The sequence below is a fragment of the Herpailurus yagouaroundi genome, unplaced genomic scaffold, assembly GCF_014898765.1.
Source record: "Herpailurus yagouaroundi ecotype Mexico unplaced genomic scaffold, PumYag 29, whole genome shotgun sequence".
NCBI classification, from domain to species: Eukaryota; Metazoa; Chordata; class Mammalia; order Carnivora; family Felidae; genus Herpailurus; species Herpailurus yagouaroundi.
In genome coordinates, this window is record NW_024412377.1 from 114977663 (window position 1) to 114995814 (window position 18152).

The following is an 18152-nucleotide window of genomic DNA, read 5'->3' on the forward strand; positions in this document are numbered from 1 at the left end:
TGATTAATAGTAGCATTGATACTCTAGCTCAGGTACACTTAATGGCATTCAATAGTTTGTCAGAATATTCTAAGTGTTTTCTTTAATTGATGTGCAGTCCTTTAATAATCCAAATAAGATTATCACTTTTTTTATTGGGATAGAGGTAAACTAATATGTCCTTTAAAAACCTAAAGTATTTGTTTAGTTTTGCAAGGCTGTATATTTTCTTGCCCAAGATTCATCTGTTACTATGGGAAACAATTCTTCAGCCATGAAATTTCATGGACATTTTTTGGACTCTCTTAAAAGGCTCTTTACTCTCCTGGTTTTGAAAACTATCAGATGCTCAAAAAGTATTTTTTAGCGATTTATTTCTTTATTTTTTCGTTTTAGTTCTTGGTGTTATCTCTTAATGTATATCAGTAATATTGAAAGGTTTTTGAAGTGAAATAATTTATCTGCAAACTTGCTTATTTTTTAAGGTATTTTGATTGTAGAAGAACTGTTCACTTAACAAATGCAAACACATACACGCTTGTATGTGCACAAAAATATAATTTTGATGGACTTAATGTGCATCTTGGTCTATGTCCCATTCTGGGTTAGTATATAATAAGACCTCCAGTGCTTTCTGTTCTTTTTTAAGGTGACCGTAGTGGTTTTCCTTTTACCTTCCCAAACTCTTTGACAAGACCAAAAATTTTTAATCTTTATTTTTGAGAGAGAGAGAGAGAGAGAGACAGAGCACGAGCAGGGGAGGAGCAGAGAGAGAGAGAGGGAAACACAGATTCTGAAGCAAGCTGTAGGTTCTGAGCTGTCAGCACAGAGCCCAATGGGGGGCTCGAACCCACAAAAGCAAGTTCATGACCTCAGCCGAAGTTGGACACTTAACTGACTGAGCCACCCAGGTGCCCCATGACTAGACCAAAAATTTTTAAGGATATATACACTTTCTTAGTATTTTCAGTGTCTTGTTTTGACTGGTGTTAAGGTCTGAGAATAGTACAAGAAGTTGAGTATATTTGTGCTACTCTCATGTATTCAGACTTTTATAATGTACCATGTGCCAGCTGTTCTTCCGGGTGCTGCAAAAGTAGGCAAAAAAACCTTTTTAAAATTTACTTTTCTTCTTTTAAGCAAATACTACATGTGATGGAGATAAGGAATCAGAAGCTGAAGATGTTGAAACAGACAGTGGTAACTCACCTGAAGATTTGAGGAAAGTAAGTTGAGTTACCATCAGAAGTTAATGGACTGTTTGGACTAACATAACTTTTAAAAACATTTCTGAAGTAACTTAAGATAATTTTGTTGTTACAAGATGAAATTTCTTTTGCCCTGTAACTGATTAATAAGTTGGAACTTGTTTTTCAGAATTTATTTTTATAGGGTGTTTTTACTTCTGAATTTTCTTGTAGGAAATAATGATTGGTTTACAATATCAGGCAGAGATTCCTCCGTACCTTGGAGAGTACGATGGTGATGAGAAAGGTAAGGAGGCTTTTGATTTTGATATTGATAATATTTGGTAGGCTATTACCCCTTAATGTGTTTGTTTAGTTATCTGATTATATACCAGCCTTGGCAGTATAAAGATAAATTTGGAGTCAGTGAAAGTTTGGGACTGACTTAGGAATAATATATCGAAATGAACTTCGAAGCTTGGAGAACCACTCTCTTCTCTGTACAGTGCTTCTTAGCCTTACAGGTATGCGAAGGCAACTGCTAAAGTAGTGGAATGTCTCTGAGGGTGCAGCTGCTTGGCCCACATCCCACTTTAGTAGAAGTGGGTAGAATCTTACCACTTGAGATAATGAGTATTTGAGAGATAAAATCCTCTTGGAAAGACAACTCTTAATGAATAAAGAATATAGATGAAATTTTGTGTGAGGTCTGAAAGAGAAGGTGGTAGAATACAAGGATTCTTCTTGTTTTGTACACCCCTACTTAAGTGTAATCAGTTTTTTCTTCACAATTTGCTAGATCCTAGTTAACAGTTGGTTCTGAAAATGTGGTGGAAAATAAAGATACAGGTACATTTCTCTAGCCGAAATTGGGAAGCCTGTAGATTTGGCCATGTGCATTTGACCTTTTCCCTAATGAGTTTATTTGTTCTTATGACATGATGGGGCCAAAGTGTCACAGTGATACAACCCTTCCTGAGTCTTTCTTCCTTTTCTTTGTTAGCTCATCCTCTATTTAAAGGAAGGAAGGAAGGACTGGCTACTCTAGGGTTCTTAGCCTTTTCAGTCCCTACCAACAACATTTTCCTAAACTGCTTTCAAAGTGATATTCTCCCAGGGAAGCAAACAGTAGTTGATCACCTTCAGATGCCCCAGTTGCCCACCTAAATGCCACACAAACCCTGGAAGTCAAATACATGCTTAGCAGCTGTCAGTTCTTAGATTAGACGTAACGGAGGTAGTCATCTCTCAGTTCTACACATTCAGAAGGAAAGATATACCTTCTCTATACTTAGAGGGAATAAACCCAAACTATTTTACCTATTTCAGTTTTGACCGAAGAGGAAAGAAACTGGTTCCAGAAATTTACATGAAAAGTCAGTCTTATTATTTCACAGGCATATTTTATTTTTAACTTTCCTGCTCACTGGGAGTGGTGATTCCTGTGGTGATTCCCAACAGTTGTGAATGTAAAGCACTTATCACGGTCCTTGGTACATAGTGAGATTTCAGCAAATTATTTTATTACACACTTGAAGAATGCATTGCACTTGAAGCAATGGGATAAGTACTTGGGCCTCTGTGTTACTTAATTTTGTGAAGTAGAAGCTTTAATTATGGTGGCAATGTGGACATTGATAGAATATATACCTTATTTGAGTGACATGTCACTCAGTATATCAGCCTCTTGAAGAGATTTTGGAAAGTTTACGTCTCTTACTGTTAATCATTCATTTTTGATTAATTTGCTTCCTCCTTTAAATAAAATTCACCTTTTGGGAGGAAATCAGTAAAGTAAAACCTACCTTTCTTAGGTATTTCATTATTGGCAGATATTTTGGTTTTTATTGATCTTTGTTTGCTTGTTTTATTTCTTTACAGTTTTTAACCTGTATGTAATCATCATAAAGACAGGGAGTTCAGTGAGGTTATTAAAGAATTTTCACAGGTTATTTTTATTCCCTCATTAGGGAGAGTATAAAACCTCTCCTCTGAGTTTTACATTAGATTTTACAGGGCATAGAAAGCCTTCTGATTGGATAGTAAATCCAACCAGCGAGAAAGCTACTTGCTCTAGCCACTGGAACACTTGGCCCTTAATAAAGTTAAAAAAATTTTTTTTAAACCTTTACCAATGAAGGACTCACCTTGCCAGACAATCAAATTGCTTGTGTCCTCAAATAGTCCCAGTGTGTAGCATATCAAAGAAGAGGAAGAACAGTTTGTATACATCTATGAGCATGTTCATTATTTAGTATGTTAATGGGATTTTCTTTATCAGTGTATGAAAATGAAGACCAGCTACTTTGGCGTCCTGGTGTGGTTTTGGAGAGCAAAGTTAAGGAGTACCTTGTTGAGACCTCATTAAGAACTGGAAATGAAAAAATAATGGATAGGATATCTGCAGGAACACACACAAGGGACAATGAACAGGTATTCTTCAAATTTTGTCGAAACAGCAGCTAACTAGTCTCTGCTTGATTTTCTTATATTCGATTAAAATATTTCTTACATGTGAACTGGATATCTCTTTTTCTGATAGATTTTAATTTTTTTAAAATGTTTTTATTTATTTTTGAAGGAGAGAGAGACAGAGCATGAGTGGGGGAGGAGCAGAGAGAGAGGGAGACACAGAATCTGAAGCAGGCTCCAGGCTCTGAGCCATCAGCACAGAGCCCGATGCGGGGCTCGAACCCACAAACTGTGAGATCATGACCTGAGCCGAAGCCGGACGCTCAACCGACTGAGCCACCCAGGCGCCCCAATTTGTTTTTTTTTTAATGTTTAGTTCTTGAGAGACAGAGAGAAACAGAGCACGAGTGGGGAAGGGGCAGGGAGAGAGAGGGAGACACAGAATGTGAAGCAGGCTTCAGGCTCTGGGCCGTCAGCACAGAGCCCAGCACGGGGCTTGAACTCATGAATCATGAGATCATGACCTAGGCCGAAATTGGACGCTTAACCAACTGAGCCACCCAGGTGCCCCCTGATAGATTTTTGAAACTTGGAAAATACTGGCTTATAAAAAGTCCCAAGAGCTGGTAGTGATAACCATTCCATATTGTTTGATGTCTTCTGGTCTTTTCTTCTATGTATATGTGCACATCTTAATTTGAGTCACTTACTTTCCTTTGCCATTGAAAATTCTTTAGTCTCTCATTCCTGATGATTTTATATATTCCATCTGTAGCTATAATGTCACTTAACTTAAACATTCTCTATGCTTAGACTTGTAGGTTTTATAATAAAGATATTCTTTGGATTACTCTCGAACTTTATTCAGGAAATGTTTGAAAGTATTTTGTATTAAGGTTGTATAAATTTGCTTTAGGAGCATTTGTTAAGCACTGTGTACCTATAGATGCAGAATACTCCTGATTGTATGTGGGATGGGGCTGGGAGTAATACCTATTAGGGCTTTTTTTTTTTTTTTTTTTTTTTGGATGCCCCTAGTTTTGCCCTGATACCATTTTGCCCCTCTTGTATTACTCTTCACCCTGTATCTTTAGCCTAGGTGATCCTAACTGAAATGAATATCCAGTGATAGTTGGACTCAGCCTTGAATTCCCAAGTAACATAGAGAAGTTATAGAAACTGAATTTCAGAGTATCTTTCACCTGTCAAAAAGAAATCCCATTGGGTTTTTGTACTGATAATCCATGAAACTATAAATTAATTTTGCAAGAATTAGTGCCTTTAAAACATTAAACCTTCCAGTTCAAGAACATGGTCTGACTTTCCATTTATTTTACTTTTTTAATCACTCAAATGTTTTTGTTTGTTTGGGTATCACATCCATCTAATTAACTTAATTCATCAGTATTTGAAATACGTGATTTTAATACTTTTGTAAATGGGATCTCTATTATAATGGTATGTTGTTAATATAGAGAAATACCAATTTTTAAAAATTTATTTTTTCTCAATGTTGAAACTAATTGAGTTGAAACTAATAATTTTTCAGTTGTTTTTATCAGGCTTTCTAGTCTTTAAGTAGCCATAACTCAGAGATGTTTGGTAGTGATAGTGATTTGAGGCCTGCTTTTGATGGAAAGTAATCATCTAAGGTTTTTACATTAGGAATAATACCAGTGTGGGGCACCTGGGTGGCTCAGTCAGTTAAGCGACCGACTTTGGCTCAGGTCATGATCTCATGGTTTGTGAGTTCAAGCCCTGTGTCGGGCTGTCCGCTGTCAGCACAGAGCCGGCTTTGGATCATCTGTCTGTCTCTCTCACTACCCTTTGCACCCACGCCTGCTCTCTGTCTCTCTCCTTCTCTCCCTGTCTCTCAAAAATAAGTAAACATTAAAAAAAAAAGAAGAAGAATATTGGTGCTTGGTTTGATATAGGTTGTCTTTATTATAATAAGGTAGTAACATTCTGCTTACACATATAATAGTTTTTGTCTTTGCGGCGCCTGGGTGGCTCAGTCAGTGATGCGTCTGACTTCGGCTCAGGTCATGATATCACAGTTCGTGAGTTCAGTCCCTGCGTCGCGCTCTGTGCTGACAGCTCAGAGCCTGGAGCCTGCTTCGTATTCTGTGTCTCTGTCTCTCTCTGCCCTTCCCCTGCTCACACTCTGTCTCTCTCTCTCTCTGTCTCAAAAATAAACATGAAGAAAAAAGCTTTTGTCTTTTTTTTCCCATGTTTTTTTTTAAATTTTTTTTTTAATTTTTTTAAATGTTTTTGTTTATTTTTGAGACAGAGAGAGGCAGAGCATGAGCAGGGGAGGGGCAGAGAGAGGGGGAGACACGGAATCTGAAGCAGGCTCCAGACTCTGATCTGTCAACACAGAGCCTGACGCGAGGCTTAAACTCACAGACTGTGAGATCATGACCTGAGCTGAAATCAGACGCTTAACCGACTCAGCCAGCCCCTTTTCATGTTTATTTTTGAGAGAGAGAGAGAGACAGACAGACACATACATAGTGTGAGCGGGGAAGGGGCAGAGAGAGGGAGACACAGAATCTGAAGCAGGCTCCAGGCTCCGAGCTGTCAGCACAGAGCCTGACACGGGGCTTGAACTCACAGACCATGAGATCATGACCTGAGCTGAAGTTGGACGCTTAACCAACTGAGCCACCCAAGTGCCCCTGTCTTTTTTAAATTAGAAATGGATATTGATTTACCAGATGCTCTTTTAGCAGCTAGATTGTTTTTTTTTTTAAGGTTTTATTTATTTATTTTGAGAGCACATGGGGGAGGGGCAGAGAGAGGGGAAGAATCTTAAACAGTATTAAAAAATGATATGTTTCATAGTAGACAATGAGACTGTTATAAACCCAAGTCACTAAAATACGCATCCTCTTCCAGGCTAGCTGCTGTTTCCTTATATTGACACTCTAAAAGGCAGGGAGTAGGTGATGTGAAGAACAAGACCATATTTATACTAATTTTTCCCAACTGGAAAAATCATCTAAAATAGGGAAATTTCCCCAGCTCAGATGGCCTGACAATAAGAAATAAAGTCAAGAGTGATACCAGTGGGTGACTTCTGAGGGGTAGAGTGAAAATGAACAAACTTCTGAGATACTTGAGTCTATCATCAGGATAGGTATGTATACTAAATGTTTGGACAAACATACCCTCAAATGTCTTACATATTTAGAGAGCATTTCAGACAGTATTTGTCAGGACTGTTACTGGTCCTGGTTGTTTGTCTGTTTTAATGCTATTAAGTATGAATTTCTGATAATTTTTATTGAATAGTTTTTTTCTTTCTCTTGTAGGCATTATATGAACTTCTCAAGTGTAACCATAATATAAAGGAAGCAATTGAAAGGTACTGCTGCAATGGAAAGGCATCTCAAGGTAAGCAAAGCTTGGGATCAAGAGAGGGAAATGACAGGGGATCCTCATTTGGGGAGTAGAATAAGCAAAGTATTATAAAGGATGGAGCAGTCCTGTAACACTTTTGTAAGATCGGTGTTCATCTTCATAGCGAATAATTGTTTCCTTTTCTTGCCCTCTATTTTTAGACGTACCAGAGATTTTTCAAATACACATTAGTTACCCCCCTGTCACCTCCACTTTCTTGAAGAAATAGTTGCAGAACAAAGCAGACCCCAGAGATGACAATATATCCAAAGTAATTAAAAAGAATGATTTTTATGATTTCACTGAACAAAAAGTTGTTTTTTTAAACCAAACAGGAAATGGAAAGGAGATTAAAGATAAAAAAGAAACATGTATAAAATATTCCATTGAATTTATTACAAGAAGGGTGTTTTTAGTAATCATGTAATAAAATTTTTACAGCGCTTAGGTTTTGCTTTGTGTATGTCAAGGAAAATGGTTAACTTTAATTTTAGTAGTTTTGTTATTATATAAGTGAATTGCATGCACCATGGCTTTCATTAAGTAAGTAGGTAAAGAAATAATACTCTAATATTATATAAATGGCTTGGCAAAAACAGAAAAGCTGAAGAGTATGTTTAAACTTGTAGGTTGAGACAGTCTTTTGGAATGTTTCCTTATAAAAGTTGTTTTTTTAAAAAACTGATTTTAAGCTCTCCTAATGTTGAGAACTAAATACTGGGTTTTTTTCTTGAGTTTAAACTATGTTTTATCTTTATGGTGGACTATTCTTCATGGGGATGTAGTCTCCCATGTCTTTGAGGAAAAAACTCCCAAGTCTTTTCTGCCCCAAATAGATTTGAGTTTATTGTTAGTGTCTTCTGGGAAGTTGAATGGGATTTAGTGTTTTAAGAACATGGGCTGTTTCTTATTCCTGTTAGATTTCCAGAGTGTAGCACTCTGCAAAAAGACTTTAAATAAATGTATATTGATTACTCATGGTCTCTACTTAAAGCACTATGGTTTTGATATAATAGCAAAATAAGGAACTTTTTTTCCCATAAAGGAAATAACCTTTTTTTCTAATTAAAAAAAAATACATGCTTATAGTTTAAAAAAAAATTAGAAAAACAATGAGCATAAATTAAAAAAATTCCATCCTTATCCTTTCATGCAGAGAAAAAAAACCTAGTTTTTATATTTTGGTATTGTAGATTTTTAAGTAATATTTATAATGTGTATACTTTAGGTAATCCTAACTGAAATCATTGGATTACAGAACTGTGTGTGTGTGTGTGTGTGTGTGTGTGTGTGTGTGTGAGAGAGAGAGAGAGAGAGAGAGAGAGAGAGAGAGGGAGGGAGGGGGGGAGGGAGGTACAGGGAGAGGGAGAGGGAAGGAGTTAGTTAATGGCCTTTTATAGGGGGAAACATACTGAAAGTAAACTAGCAATTCGCATAAAAGATGTGAGGTCAATCAATACATCTTTTTTTTTTTTTTTTTTTTTTTAACATTTCTTTAGAAGGAATGACTGCATGGACAGAAGAAGAATGCCGGAGCTTTGAACATGCACTCATGCTTTTTGGAAAAGATTTTCATCTTATACAGAAGAATAAGGTAAATTAGGCAGATTAGTACAGATTGCTTAGTAATTACAATGAATATAAACAAATAAGTTTTAAGTCACTTAGGACAAAAGAAAGGAAGAACTTGTTAATGCTCTCCTGACATTAACATTTCTCATATTACTCTAAACATGACTGGGATTTGCCAACACCTACTCCTGGGAATGCTGATAGTGTACTCACCTATCTTTTGACACATATAGTTGTCATATTCATAGAATATGGATTCACTTGGGATGCCTGGGTGGCTCATTCCCGTTAAGTGTGTGCCTTTGGCTCAGGTCATGATCTCGTGATTCATGAGTTTGAGCCCTGCGTCGGACTCTGTGCTGACAGCTCAGAGCCTGGAGCCTGCTTCAGATTCTGTGTCTCCCTCTCTCTGCCCCTCCCCCGCTTGCACTCTGTCTCTTTCTCTCTCTCTCTCTCTCTCTCTCAAAAATAAACATTAAAACAGAAAAGAAAATGGATTTACTATATTTTCCAGGTAGTCTTAGTCTTTTACCATTTTCCTTGACTTTGATTTCTTTCTAAGCTATTCAGAGGTTTGTGGCCTCAGAAATGTTTCCCTTTAGTGGCCAGAACTGCAGTTGCTGAAAGAAGAAACATTGGTTACTAAAAGCAACTATAAATGTTACCACAGCATGAAATGCTGGTGAGGTTGTGGAGCAACAGGAATTCTCATTCATTGCTGATGAGAGTGTAAAATAGTATGGCCACCTTAAAAAGACAGTTGACAGTTTCTTGAAAGACAGTTTGGTGTTTTTTTACAAAGCTAACCATACTCTTCCCATATGATCCAGCAATTGTACTCAGTGGTCTTTACCTGAAGGAGTTGAAAACTTAAGTCCACACAGAAACCTCCACACAAATATTAATAGCAGCTTTAGTCATAATTGCCAGAACTTGGACATAATTAAGATGTCCTTTGAATAGATGAATTAACACACTTTGAGAGGAAGATGGATAAATACACTGACAGATCCATTCCATGGAATATTATTCAGTGCTAAAAAAGAATGAGCTATCAAGCCACAAAGACATGGGGGGACCTTTAAACGTGTATTGCTAAGGCAAAGAAACCAATCTGGAAAGACTATATACTGTATGATCTCAGTTATATGACATTCTGGAAAAGGTAAAACTATGAGGGCAATAAATAGATTAGTGGTTTCAAAATTTTTCGTGGAGGGAGGGATGAATAGGTGCAGTACAGAGGATTTTTAAGGCAGTGAAATTATTTTGTATCATGTTATACTTGATAGATGTATGTCATTATATATTTTTCAATACCTGTGTAATAAGTAATGACTGAGTGAACCCTAATGTAAATGATTTTGGGTAATAAACCCGTGCTGGTATAGATTCATTGATTGTATCAAGTGCCACTGAGGTGGGGAATTGATAGTGAAGGGAATTATGCATGTTTGGGAGCAGGAGATGTATGTGGGAACTTGGACTTTCTGCTCAAATCAGCTGTGAACTGAAAACTGCTCTAAAAAATAAAGTACTTTTAAAAAAGTGTATGTGTGTGTATATTCTAGTAGTTTGTAATAATTTTCATTAAAGTATGCTTTGTTTATTATTATCTCTCTTTATCCTAAAGGAACATAAGATTCTGAAGTGTTTAGATGGGTAGGTCAATATTTTCTGCCTTTTTCATTAATAGACTTTGTTTTTTCGGGCATTTTGGTTTACAGAAAAATTGATCAGAAAGTACACAGGGTTCCTGTGTATCCCCTTACCCCCACATACACAGCTTCCATTATTATTAATATCTTACGTTAGTGTGATATATGTTATAATTAATGAATGAATATTGATATTATTAACTGAAGTCCATGGTTTACATTTGGGTTCACTTTTTGTGTTGTATGGGTTCTGACAAATGTGTAATGACATGTACCATTACATGTATAATGATATCCACCATTATAGTGTCATACAGCATAGTTTCCCAGCCCTAAAAATCCGTGTAGTCTAACCTCTTCCACCCTATTCTTTCCCTCCCTGCAGCCCTACTCCTAACACCTGGATTTTTACTGTCTGTATACTTTTGCCATTTCAGAATGTCATATGGTTGGAATCATATAGTATGTAGCCTTTTCGGATTGGCTTCTTTGACATAGTAATAACGCATTTAAGGGTTTCTCTATTTTTTTTCATGGCTTGAAAGTGCATTTCTTTTTATCACATTTCTTTCTATCCCATTGTATGGATATACCATCTTATCCATTCACCTATTGGAGCACATCTTGGTTGCATCCAAGTTTTGATAGTTATAAGCTGCTATAAACATCTGGTTGAAGGTTTTTGACTTCTTTGGCTAAATGCCAGTGAGTGGGATTATATGGTAAGAGTATGTTTGGTTTTGTAGAAAACCTTCCAAATGTCTGCTAAATTGACTTTACCATTTTGTATTCCCACCAGCAATGAGAGTTCCTGTTGCTCCACATCCTTGCCAGCATTTGTTGTTGTCAGTGTTTTAGATTTTGGGTGTTGTAATAGGTGTGTAATGTATCTTGTTTTCTGCATTTTTCTGATAACATATGATGTGGAGCGTCTTTTCATTTGCTTATTTGCCATCTATATTTCTTTTTTGTAAGGAGGTGTCTTCTGTTAAGGTGTTTAGCCTTTTTTTTTTTTTTAACTGAGTGGTTTGTTGTCTTATCATTGAGTTGTAAGTGATCTTTACATAATTCCAATAACAGTCCTTTATCACATAGGTGTTTTACATATATTTTCTCCCAGTCTTTGGCTGTCTTTTCATTCTCTTTTGCAAAGTAGAAGTGTTTAATTTTAATGAACTTCAACCTAACAAATTTTCTTTTATAGATCATGCTGTTAGTATTACATCTTAAAAGTCATGTCATCCCCAAAGTCATCTAGATTTTCTCCTATGTTATGTTCTAGGAGCTTTATAGTTGTGCACATTACACATTTACATCTGTATTCCATTTTTAGTTAATTATTGTGAAAGTTTTTAAGAACTGTGTCTTTTCTTCCTTTCTTCCTTGTTTTTTTATTTGTTTTTACATGTGGCTATTCAGTTGTTCTAGCACCATTTGTTTAGAAGATGACTTCATTGTGTTGCCTTTACTCTTTGTTAGGGATTAGTTGACTGCATTTGTGTGTCTTTTTCTGGGCTCTCTATTCTGTTGCATTAATGTGGGTATCTGTTTTTTCACTAGTATCACACTGTCTTGACTCCTGTAGCTTTATAGTAAGCTTGAAGTTGGGTACTATCAGTCCTCCAGCTTTGTTTTCTTTCAGTATTGTGTTGGTTATTCTGTTTTTGTTTTGTATTGTTTTGCCCTTCCCATATAAACTTTAGAATTAGTTTGTCAGTATTTACCAAATAACTTGCTGGGACTTTGATTAGAATTGCACTGAATCTATAGGTTAAGTTGGGAAGAGCTGACATCTTAACCGTAATGAGTCTTCTTATCCATGAATGTGGGATATCACTCCATTTATTTATATCTCTTATTTCTTTAATCATATTATAATGTTCCTTACATAGGTCTTGCATGTATTTTGTTAGATTTATACCTAAATATTTCATTTTGGGTGTGCTAATGTAAATGTTGTGTTTTTAAATTTCAAATATCATTTGTTCATTGCTGGTATATAGGCAAGCAATTGACTTTTGTGTGTTAACTGTGTATGCTACAATCTTGCTATAATCGTTTATTAGTTCCATGAGTTTTTTGTGGATTCTTTGGATTTTTCTTTGTATGGTCATGTCACCTGTAAACAGAGACAGTTTTATTTCTTCTCAATGTGTATACCTTTTATTTTTCTTATTGCTTTTGCTAGATATTCCAGTATGATGTTGAATTGTTTAATGCCTTTTTGTATGTATGAAAATCTTATGTTTTCTCAAAGATGAGATGAAGTATTTAGTGAATAGATAAAACTTTTTTAAAGAAGGCTGGGTTGTTGAAGTCAAAATAAAACATAAGTTTTACAGTGACTTAGGAAATTTATTCGTTTATTCCATAAATAATGAAGTTCTACAATTTACTGGACGTTGTTTTAAGCATCAGTGAATAAGACAGGAAAGTTCTCTGTTCCCAAGAAGCCTATGTTCACCACAAAGACTTCTAGTTAATGATGTTTATTGAAATGTACACTTTATTTCTTGGCTTAGAAAGCTTGTTCCCTGGAAACCAATTTGACAATAAACTTCATATATTGAAAAAAAAAAAAAAAAAAGAAAGAAAGCTTGTTCCTTATGTTATGCACTTATGTCATGATCAGTAATCAGGATAGAGATGCTAAAAGTTCCTCATAGGATACTGATTAAGCAGTGGAGAAAGTATTTATTAGAGAAGGACACAGAATTTTGTCTGTATGTTTGAACTCCTACCTTTAGCTGCATATAGTTTGAACAGCCCTAGTCTGGATGTGGAGACACGTTGGTGAGGCTCAAATTTTATTGTTTTTGTTGTTGTTGTTACCAAAGTCCTGTAGCTGTGAACCAAACCCACGTTGAAGGAAAACACCCTGCTTTTAGCTAGAAAATCATCTTAAATTGCAGATGCAGTAGAGTGCTGATCCCTTTTCTAAGAGTTTTTAGTCTCTTTTGCATTATGGAACCCTTTGATAATCTGATGAAGCTGCAGCCCTTTACCCCAGAAAAGTGTACCTACATATAATTTTCGGATTTAATAGATGCCCATTAGTCCCATTCATGGACCCCTCAGGGTTAAGGACTCCTGCTGCAGTCAGAATCACAATGAGTGTTCAGTGAGTAAAAAAGTAAAGGTTGCCAGTGTTTTAGGATTTTCAGCATCATTTCTGGGTACACATTTATTTTATAAACTAATACATTCTGATTGAAATAACAAACCTTGGCCTTTTGAAGGTATCCTTATTATTAAATAGTATAAATATAAAGACATTTTTTTCTAATAAAATGTTCAGAATTTCATAATTCGGGAGATAGAAAATAAGACCCATGGATTAAAGCTATAGTTGTATTAAAAAAATTACTAAAAAATGGATTGGGTTTGTTGGTTTCTACTGAAAAATTCAACTTTCTTTTGTTAGGTGAGAACTAGAACAGTTGCTGAATGTGTAGCATTCTACTATATGTGGAAGAAATCTGAACGTTATGATTACTTTGCTCAACAGACAAGATTTGGAAAGAAACGATATAACCATCACCCTGGAGTTACGTAAGTACCGTGGGCTTTAGAGACTTTTGTTTTAACTCTGATATGCAGTCATGAAATTATTGGGGTATGTTTTTCAGGGACTATATGGATCGTTTGGTAGATGAAACAGAAGCTCTGGGAGGGACAGTAAATTCTTCAGCCTTAACTTCTAATCGACCTGAGCCTCTTCCTGATCAACAGCTGAACATTCTCAACTCTTTCACTGCCAGTGACTTGACAGGTAAAATGAGCATCTTTTTGTGTTCTTCAGCTTAGGGCAAAATTGTGTCTTCTTTGTTTCATGACACAGGACAACTTACTTAAACCATTTTCCATTTCTTTTTAGCTTTGACCAACAGCGTAGCAACCGTCTGCAACCCCACGGATGTTAATTGTTTGGATGATAGCTTTCCTCCATTGGGCAACACACCCCGTGGACAAGTAAATCATGTGCCTGTCGTAACGGAAGAGTTACTCACCTTGCCTAGCAACGGGGAAAGTGATTGTTTTAATTTATTTGAGACTGGATTTTATCACTCGGAGCTAAACCCCATGAACATGTGCAGTGAAGAGTCAGAAAGACCAGCAAAGAGATTGAAAATGGGCATTGCTGTTCCTGAATCCTTTATGAATGAGGTTTCTGTAAATAATTTGGGTGTGGACTTTGAAAATCACACACATCACATCACCAGTGCCAAAATGGCTGTCTCTGTGGCTGACTTTGGCAGTCTGTCTGCCAGTGAGACCAATGGCTTCATCAGTGCCCATGCTCTACATCAGCATGCCGCCCTTCACTCTGAGTGACACGAGTGAGGAGCCCAGAAACAGTGGGTGTGCAGAACCAGTAAACTTGAGGAAAGGATCAGGTTTGCTTAGTCTTTCACTGGAAGTTTGAACCTTTTTCACTATGACATCAGTGATGTCAGTATGTATAGAACTATATCTTGATTTATCAAGAGTATTTTCATTTTTCAATCCATAAATGTGGAAATGAACTATGATCAGCAGAGTTGGGAACTAAGATTGAACTCTGTGGTGCAGCTTTAAGCTCTGCTTATCTCTTACTCATCCCCCAGTACCTCTTCTCCACTCCCTTTTTTTCTATTCTTTTCTGTTCCCCACTGCCCTCACTCCCAATTTTAAAACCTGTAGACAGAGGCCACCGGCTCAAAACCAGCACAGATGTTCTGAACTGAATGGAGTGGCTTCTTTTCGTGTAAATTCCTTTTGCCGTAATGGATGCAGTGGAATAACAATGTTTACAGGTACCGATCCCAATCCCTGCTCAATGTAGCATTTTTTGGTTTTATTTTCTTAATTAAATAAAAGCAGGGGTAGGTTTCTTTAAACTGCACAAACATGCAAGGATTTTTTTAAAATGGAAACTTCTCTCATGTTATTCAACTAGAGCACTTCAGTTTACAAAACAGCAAGTCCATCTTTATGGAAGCCAGCACGAGGAACTGCGTGCAAATTATGAAGACACTTGCTTGGATCCTGTTTCACAATTCTAGACCAGGGCTACCTTACACAGAATCTGTCATTTTACTGTGGGAAGAGTTCTGTGTACCTTCATTGATTGGCTAAAAATTTGGCTTTTGAAGATGTGGTATTTAGATGGGGTTTTGTCCACCATTGTCAAGATTATAATTCTAAAAATCATACTGGTATTGATAATTTAGTTTATCCTGAGGCAACTGACTTGCAGGACACAGTCTACAGAGCCTAGGATGTTGCCACTCAATGGTTTACATTTGGGACACTTCTTATGTTGTTTGTAGCACTGCAGTTCAAAGTGTTCATATTTTGGAGGGACTTCTAGATTTTACACTTAATGCAGTAGAACCTTGAAGTATATTTAAACTTTTTTTGTTTAGCTTGAACAGTTGGCAAGAAAAATGTGAGTTTCTGTCTATTGACATAGAATGGTACTTTACCACTTTAAGTTTTAAAAAGTGATAGACGTTCAGATGCATCTCACACTCAGTTTTATTTCTATTCCAGACATTGTGAATGAGAAGCCATTGTCATAAACTTTGGCCATTTTTGCTCTATAGATATGCATCTTTAAGTTAAAAGGTGAATTCACATGATACACAATACAGTATTAGGATGTAATAAGCTTTGCTTTTATAGTTCAGTTACAATGGAATTTTGCTGGTTTTTTTTTTTTTTTTTTTTTTGCACCATCTTAGTTGAAATTTTCAATTTCTGCTAGTTGTCATGCTTTGCAAAAAACTTAAATGTTTGGCTGCATTGCTGATATTTGTAAGTATAAGTCGCTTCAAGGTTGTGCTGATGAGTAGATAGGTTGTAGTGACCTTAGTAGTGATGGAAAGGGAGGGTATTTATTATACAAACTGTGAACTGCAATGACATCCTTAGTTTTGGATGATGTGTATTCTTATTTTTGTTTGCAGCATTTTAATGAAGATTGCTTTGAAGTGTTTACGCAGTAGCATATTTACTATAAAATTTAGTTTAGCACAGTGGACAAAAGTAGTTAAATTAATAACTTAAAATCAGTCTCTAATTTATACATCTAAAGTCTAGCATTCCTGTATGCACACAGTAAATAATGGGTAGCCTGGGCTCTATGTTGCTTTCAGATATTTTTATCCAAGTTATCAGCTTCTTATTGCTGTGGTGTTGTGCTAAACTTTGAACCTTATTTCTTTTGTTAAAAATCAGTATACCTTTTATAATTTAGTAAGATACTGGCCATAATCTTCCATTGTTATAACTTTAATTTTCACTCTGGGTTTACAGTGGCTGGTTTGTATAAAATAATTTACACAAAGATGACTGAATGCTAATACCAGTTGCACTTAAATGAACATGCCCATTCTCAGTAGCTGATGCAGTAACATAGTCAGTTTATCTATGCATTGCTGGGATCTTGATATAAGATGGAAACAGTGTTTCTTATCTAAAGTTTTGATTATCAGCAAGTTGAATGGACACTTTAGTTATTTAAATAAAGATTTTTGACCAAAATCCAGAAAATGATATGAGAGAAAAATAAATTCCAGCTAGTTTAATAGATTTTTAAATGTCAATCTGATTTTAGCCTCTTAGAGAGTGCTAACTAGCTGGTAACGTTTACTTTTAATTCCTTGTTAAAATGAGGCAATAATTTGCAAGATTTTTGTATATATATGTAAATTCTTCATATCTTTTTAGATCTAATTCAATATTTTCTGACTGCTTCCGCCATGTATAATACCATTTTTGTGCATGCTTGATGTGACATTCATAAATTGTACCACTATGACTTTATCCATGTAAAATAGCTATTTATTGAATTTTCTTTTAAAAGCTGGATTTACTGGGTTTTGTTTCCTCCAGTTAAGCATCTTAACAGAGAATTTGTTACTGTTTATTAGAAGAATTGCGTTTGAGAGCATGAAAATAACTGATTTGCAATTTTATGAAGAAACAATAATGCCTTTATTATCAAGTGTGAAGCACAATTCTTATAACAAACTGTGATAAATTCTTTTGTTTTCTTTTGCCGCATTTTCTTATGAACAAACCAAAAATCCATGGTGAGCAGTTGCATTGTTGGCTGATGTATCTTTTATGTACAGGGAATTTGAAGAGGACAACGGATCCATTTAGGAGTGTAACTGGTGCTGTGATTATAGCAATACTTTTGTTAGTCGTACGTCATCTTTTCCATGCTAGCATTTTAAATGTTTAGTTTTCCTCTTGTCACGGTCAACTGCTGAATTTACTTGAAGGATGTAGAATACTGTTTAAACAATACTAAAGTGTGTACAATTAGGTCAAAGAATTGTGCAATTGTTTCCTTTTTAATTTTTAAAATTGAGGGTCATAAATATTTGAGAACGTCAGATTTAATAGAGCATAGTGATACTATTTAATTTAACCAAAGTCTCTAGTGAATATTTCAACTTTGAATGTAAACTAATGAATAAACCTGACCACCAAGGAGATTGTTTGCCCAGAGTTTCAAAGCACATTGTCTACAAATGGAAATTGAAATAATTTATAAAAATATTGACATTACTATGTTTTTTAAAAAGTTCTTAATTTTTTCACTAAAAGGAGGAAACTATTAGTTTTATTGTTAAATATGGTAGATATTAAAATTCCTCTTAGATGACCAGTGATTCCAATTGTCCCAGTTTGAAATAAGTATCCTGTGAATATGAGATTAATTAGTGACAATCACAACAAGTTTTAGTATCAGATGTTCAAGAGGAAGTTGCTATTGTTGCATTGATTTTAATATTTGTACATAAACACTGATTTTTTTGAGCATTATTTTGTATTTGTTGTACTTTAATACCTGGTGTACAGTTCCAGAAATAAACATCTGGAAATCTTTTTTTTTTCTTGGTTCGTGTGAGTATTTGCCACAATTAGATTTTTGTTTAATGAATCA

General features: G+C 35.6%; 1 protein-coding gene across 2 annotated transcripts in view; it reads left to right on the forward strand.

The window, feature by feature from the left end:
- Window positions 1-18099, forward strand: part of MIER3 (MIER family member 3) — a 53216-nt gene extending 35117 nt beyond the window's left edge. The window contains exons 8-15 of one of the 2 annotated variants that reach the window (XM_040452782.1): window positions 1120-1205; window positions 1401-1473; window positions 3448-3599; window positions 6893-6974; window positions 8480-8574; window positions 13635-13762; window positions 13840-13982; window positions 14088-18099. In XM_040452782.1, the coding sequence (XP_040308716.1) occupies window positions 1120-1205; window positions 1401-1473; window positions 3448-3599; window positions 6893-6974; window positions 8480-8574; window positions 13635-13762; window positions 13840-13982; window positions 14088-14545 (1217 nt within the window). In that variant the 3' untranslated portion in view covers window positions 14546-18099. The remainder of the gene's footprint in view (window positions 1-1119; window positions 1206-1400; window positions 1474-3447; window positions 3600-6892; window positions 6975-8479; window positions 8575-13634; window positions 13763-13839; window positions 13983-14087) is intronic. The other variant, XM_040452791.1, reaches the window with a different exon arrangement.
- The last annotated feature ends 53 nt before the right edge of the window (window positions 18100-18152 follow it).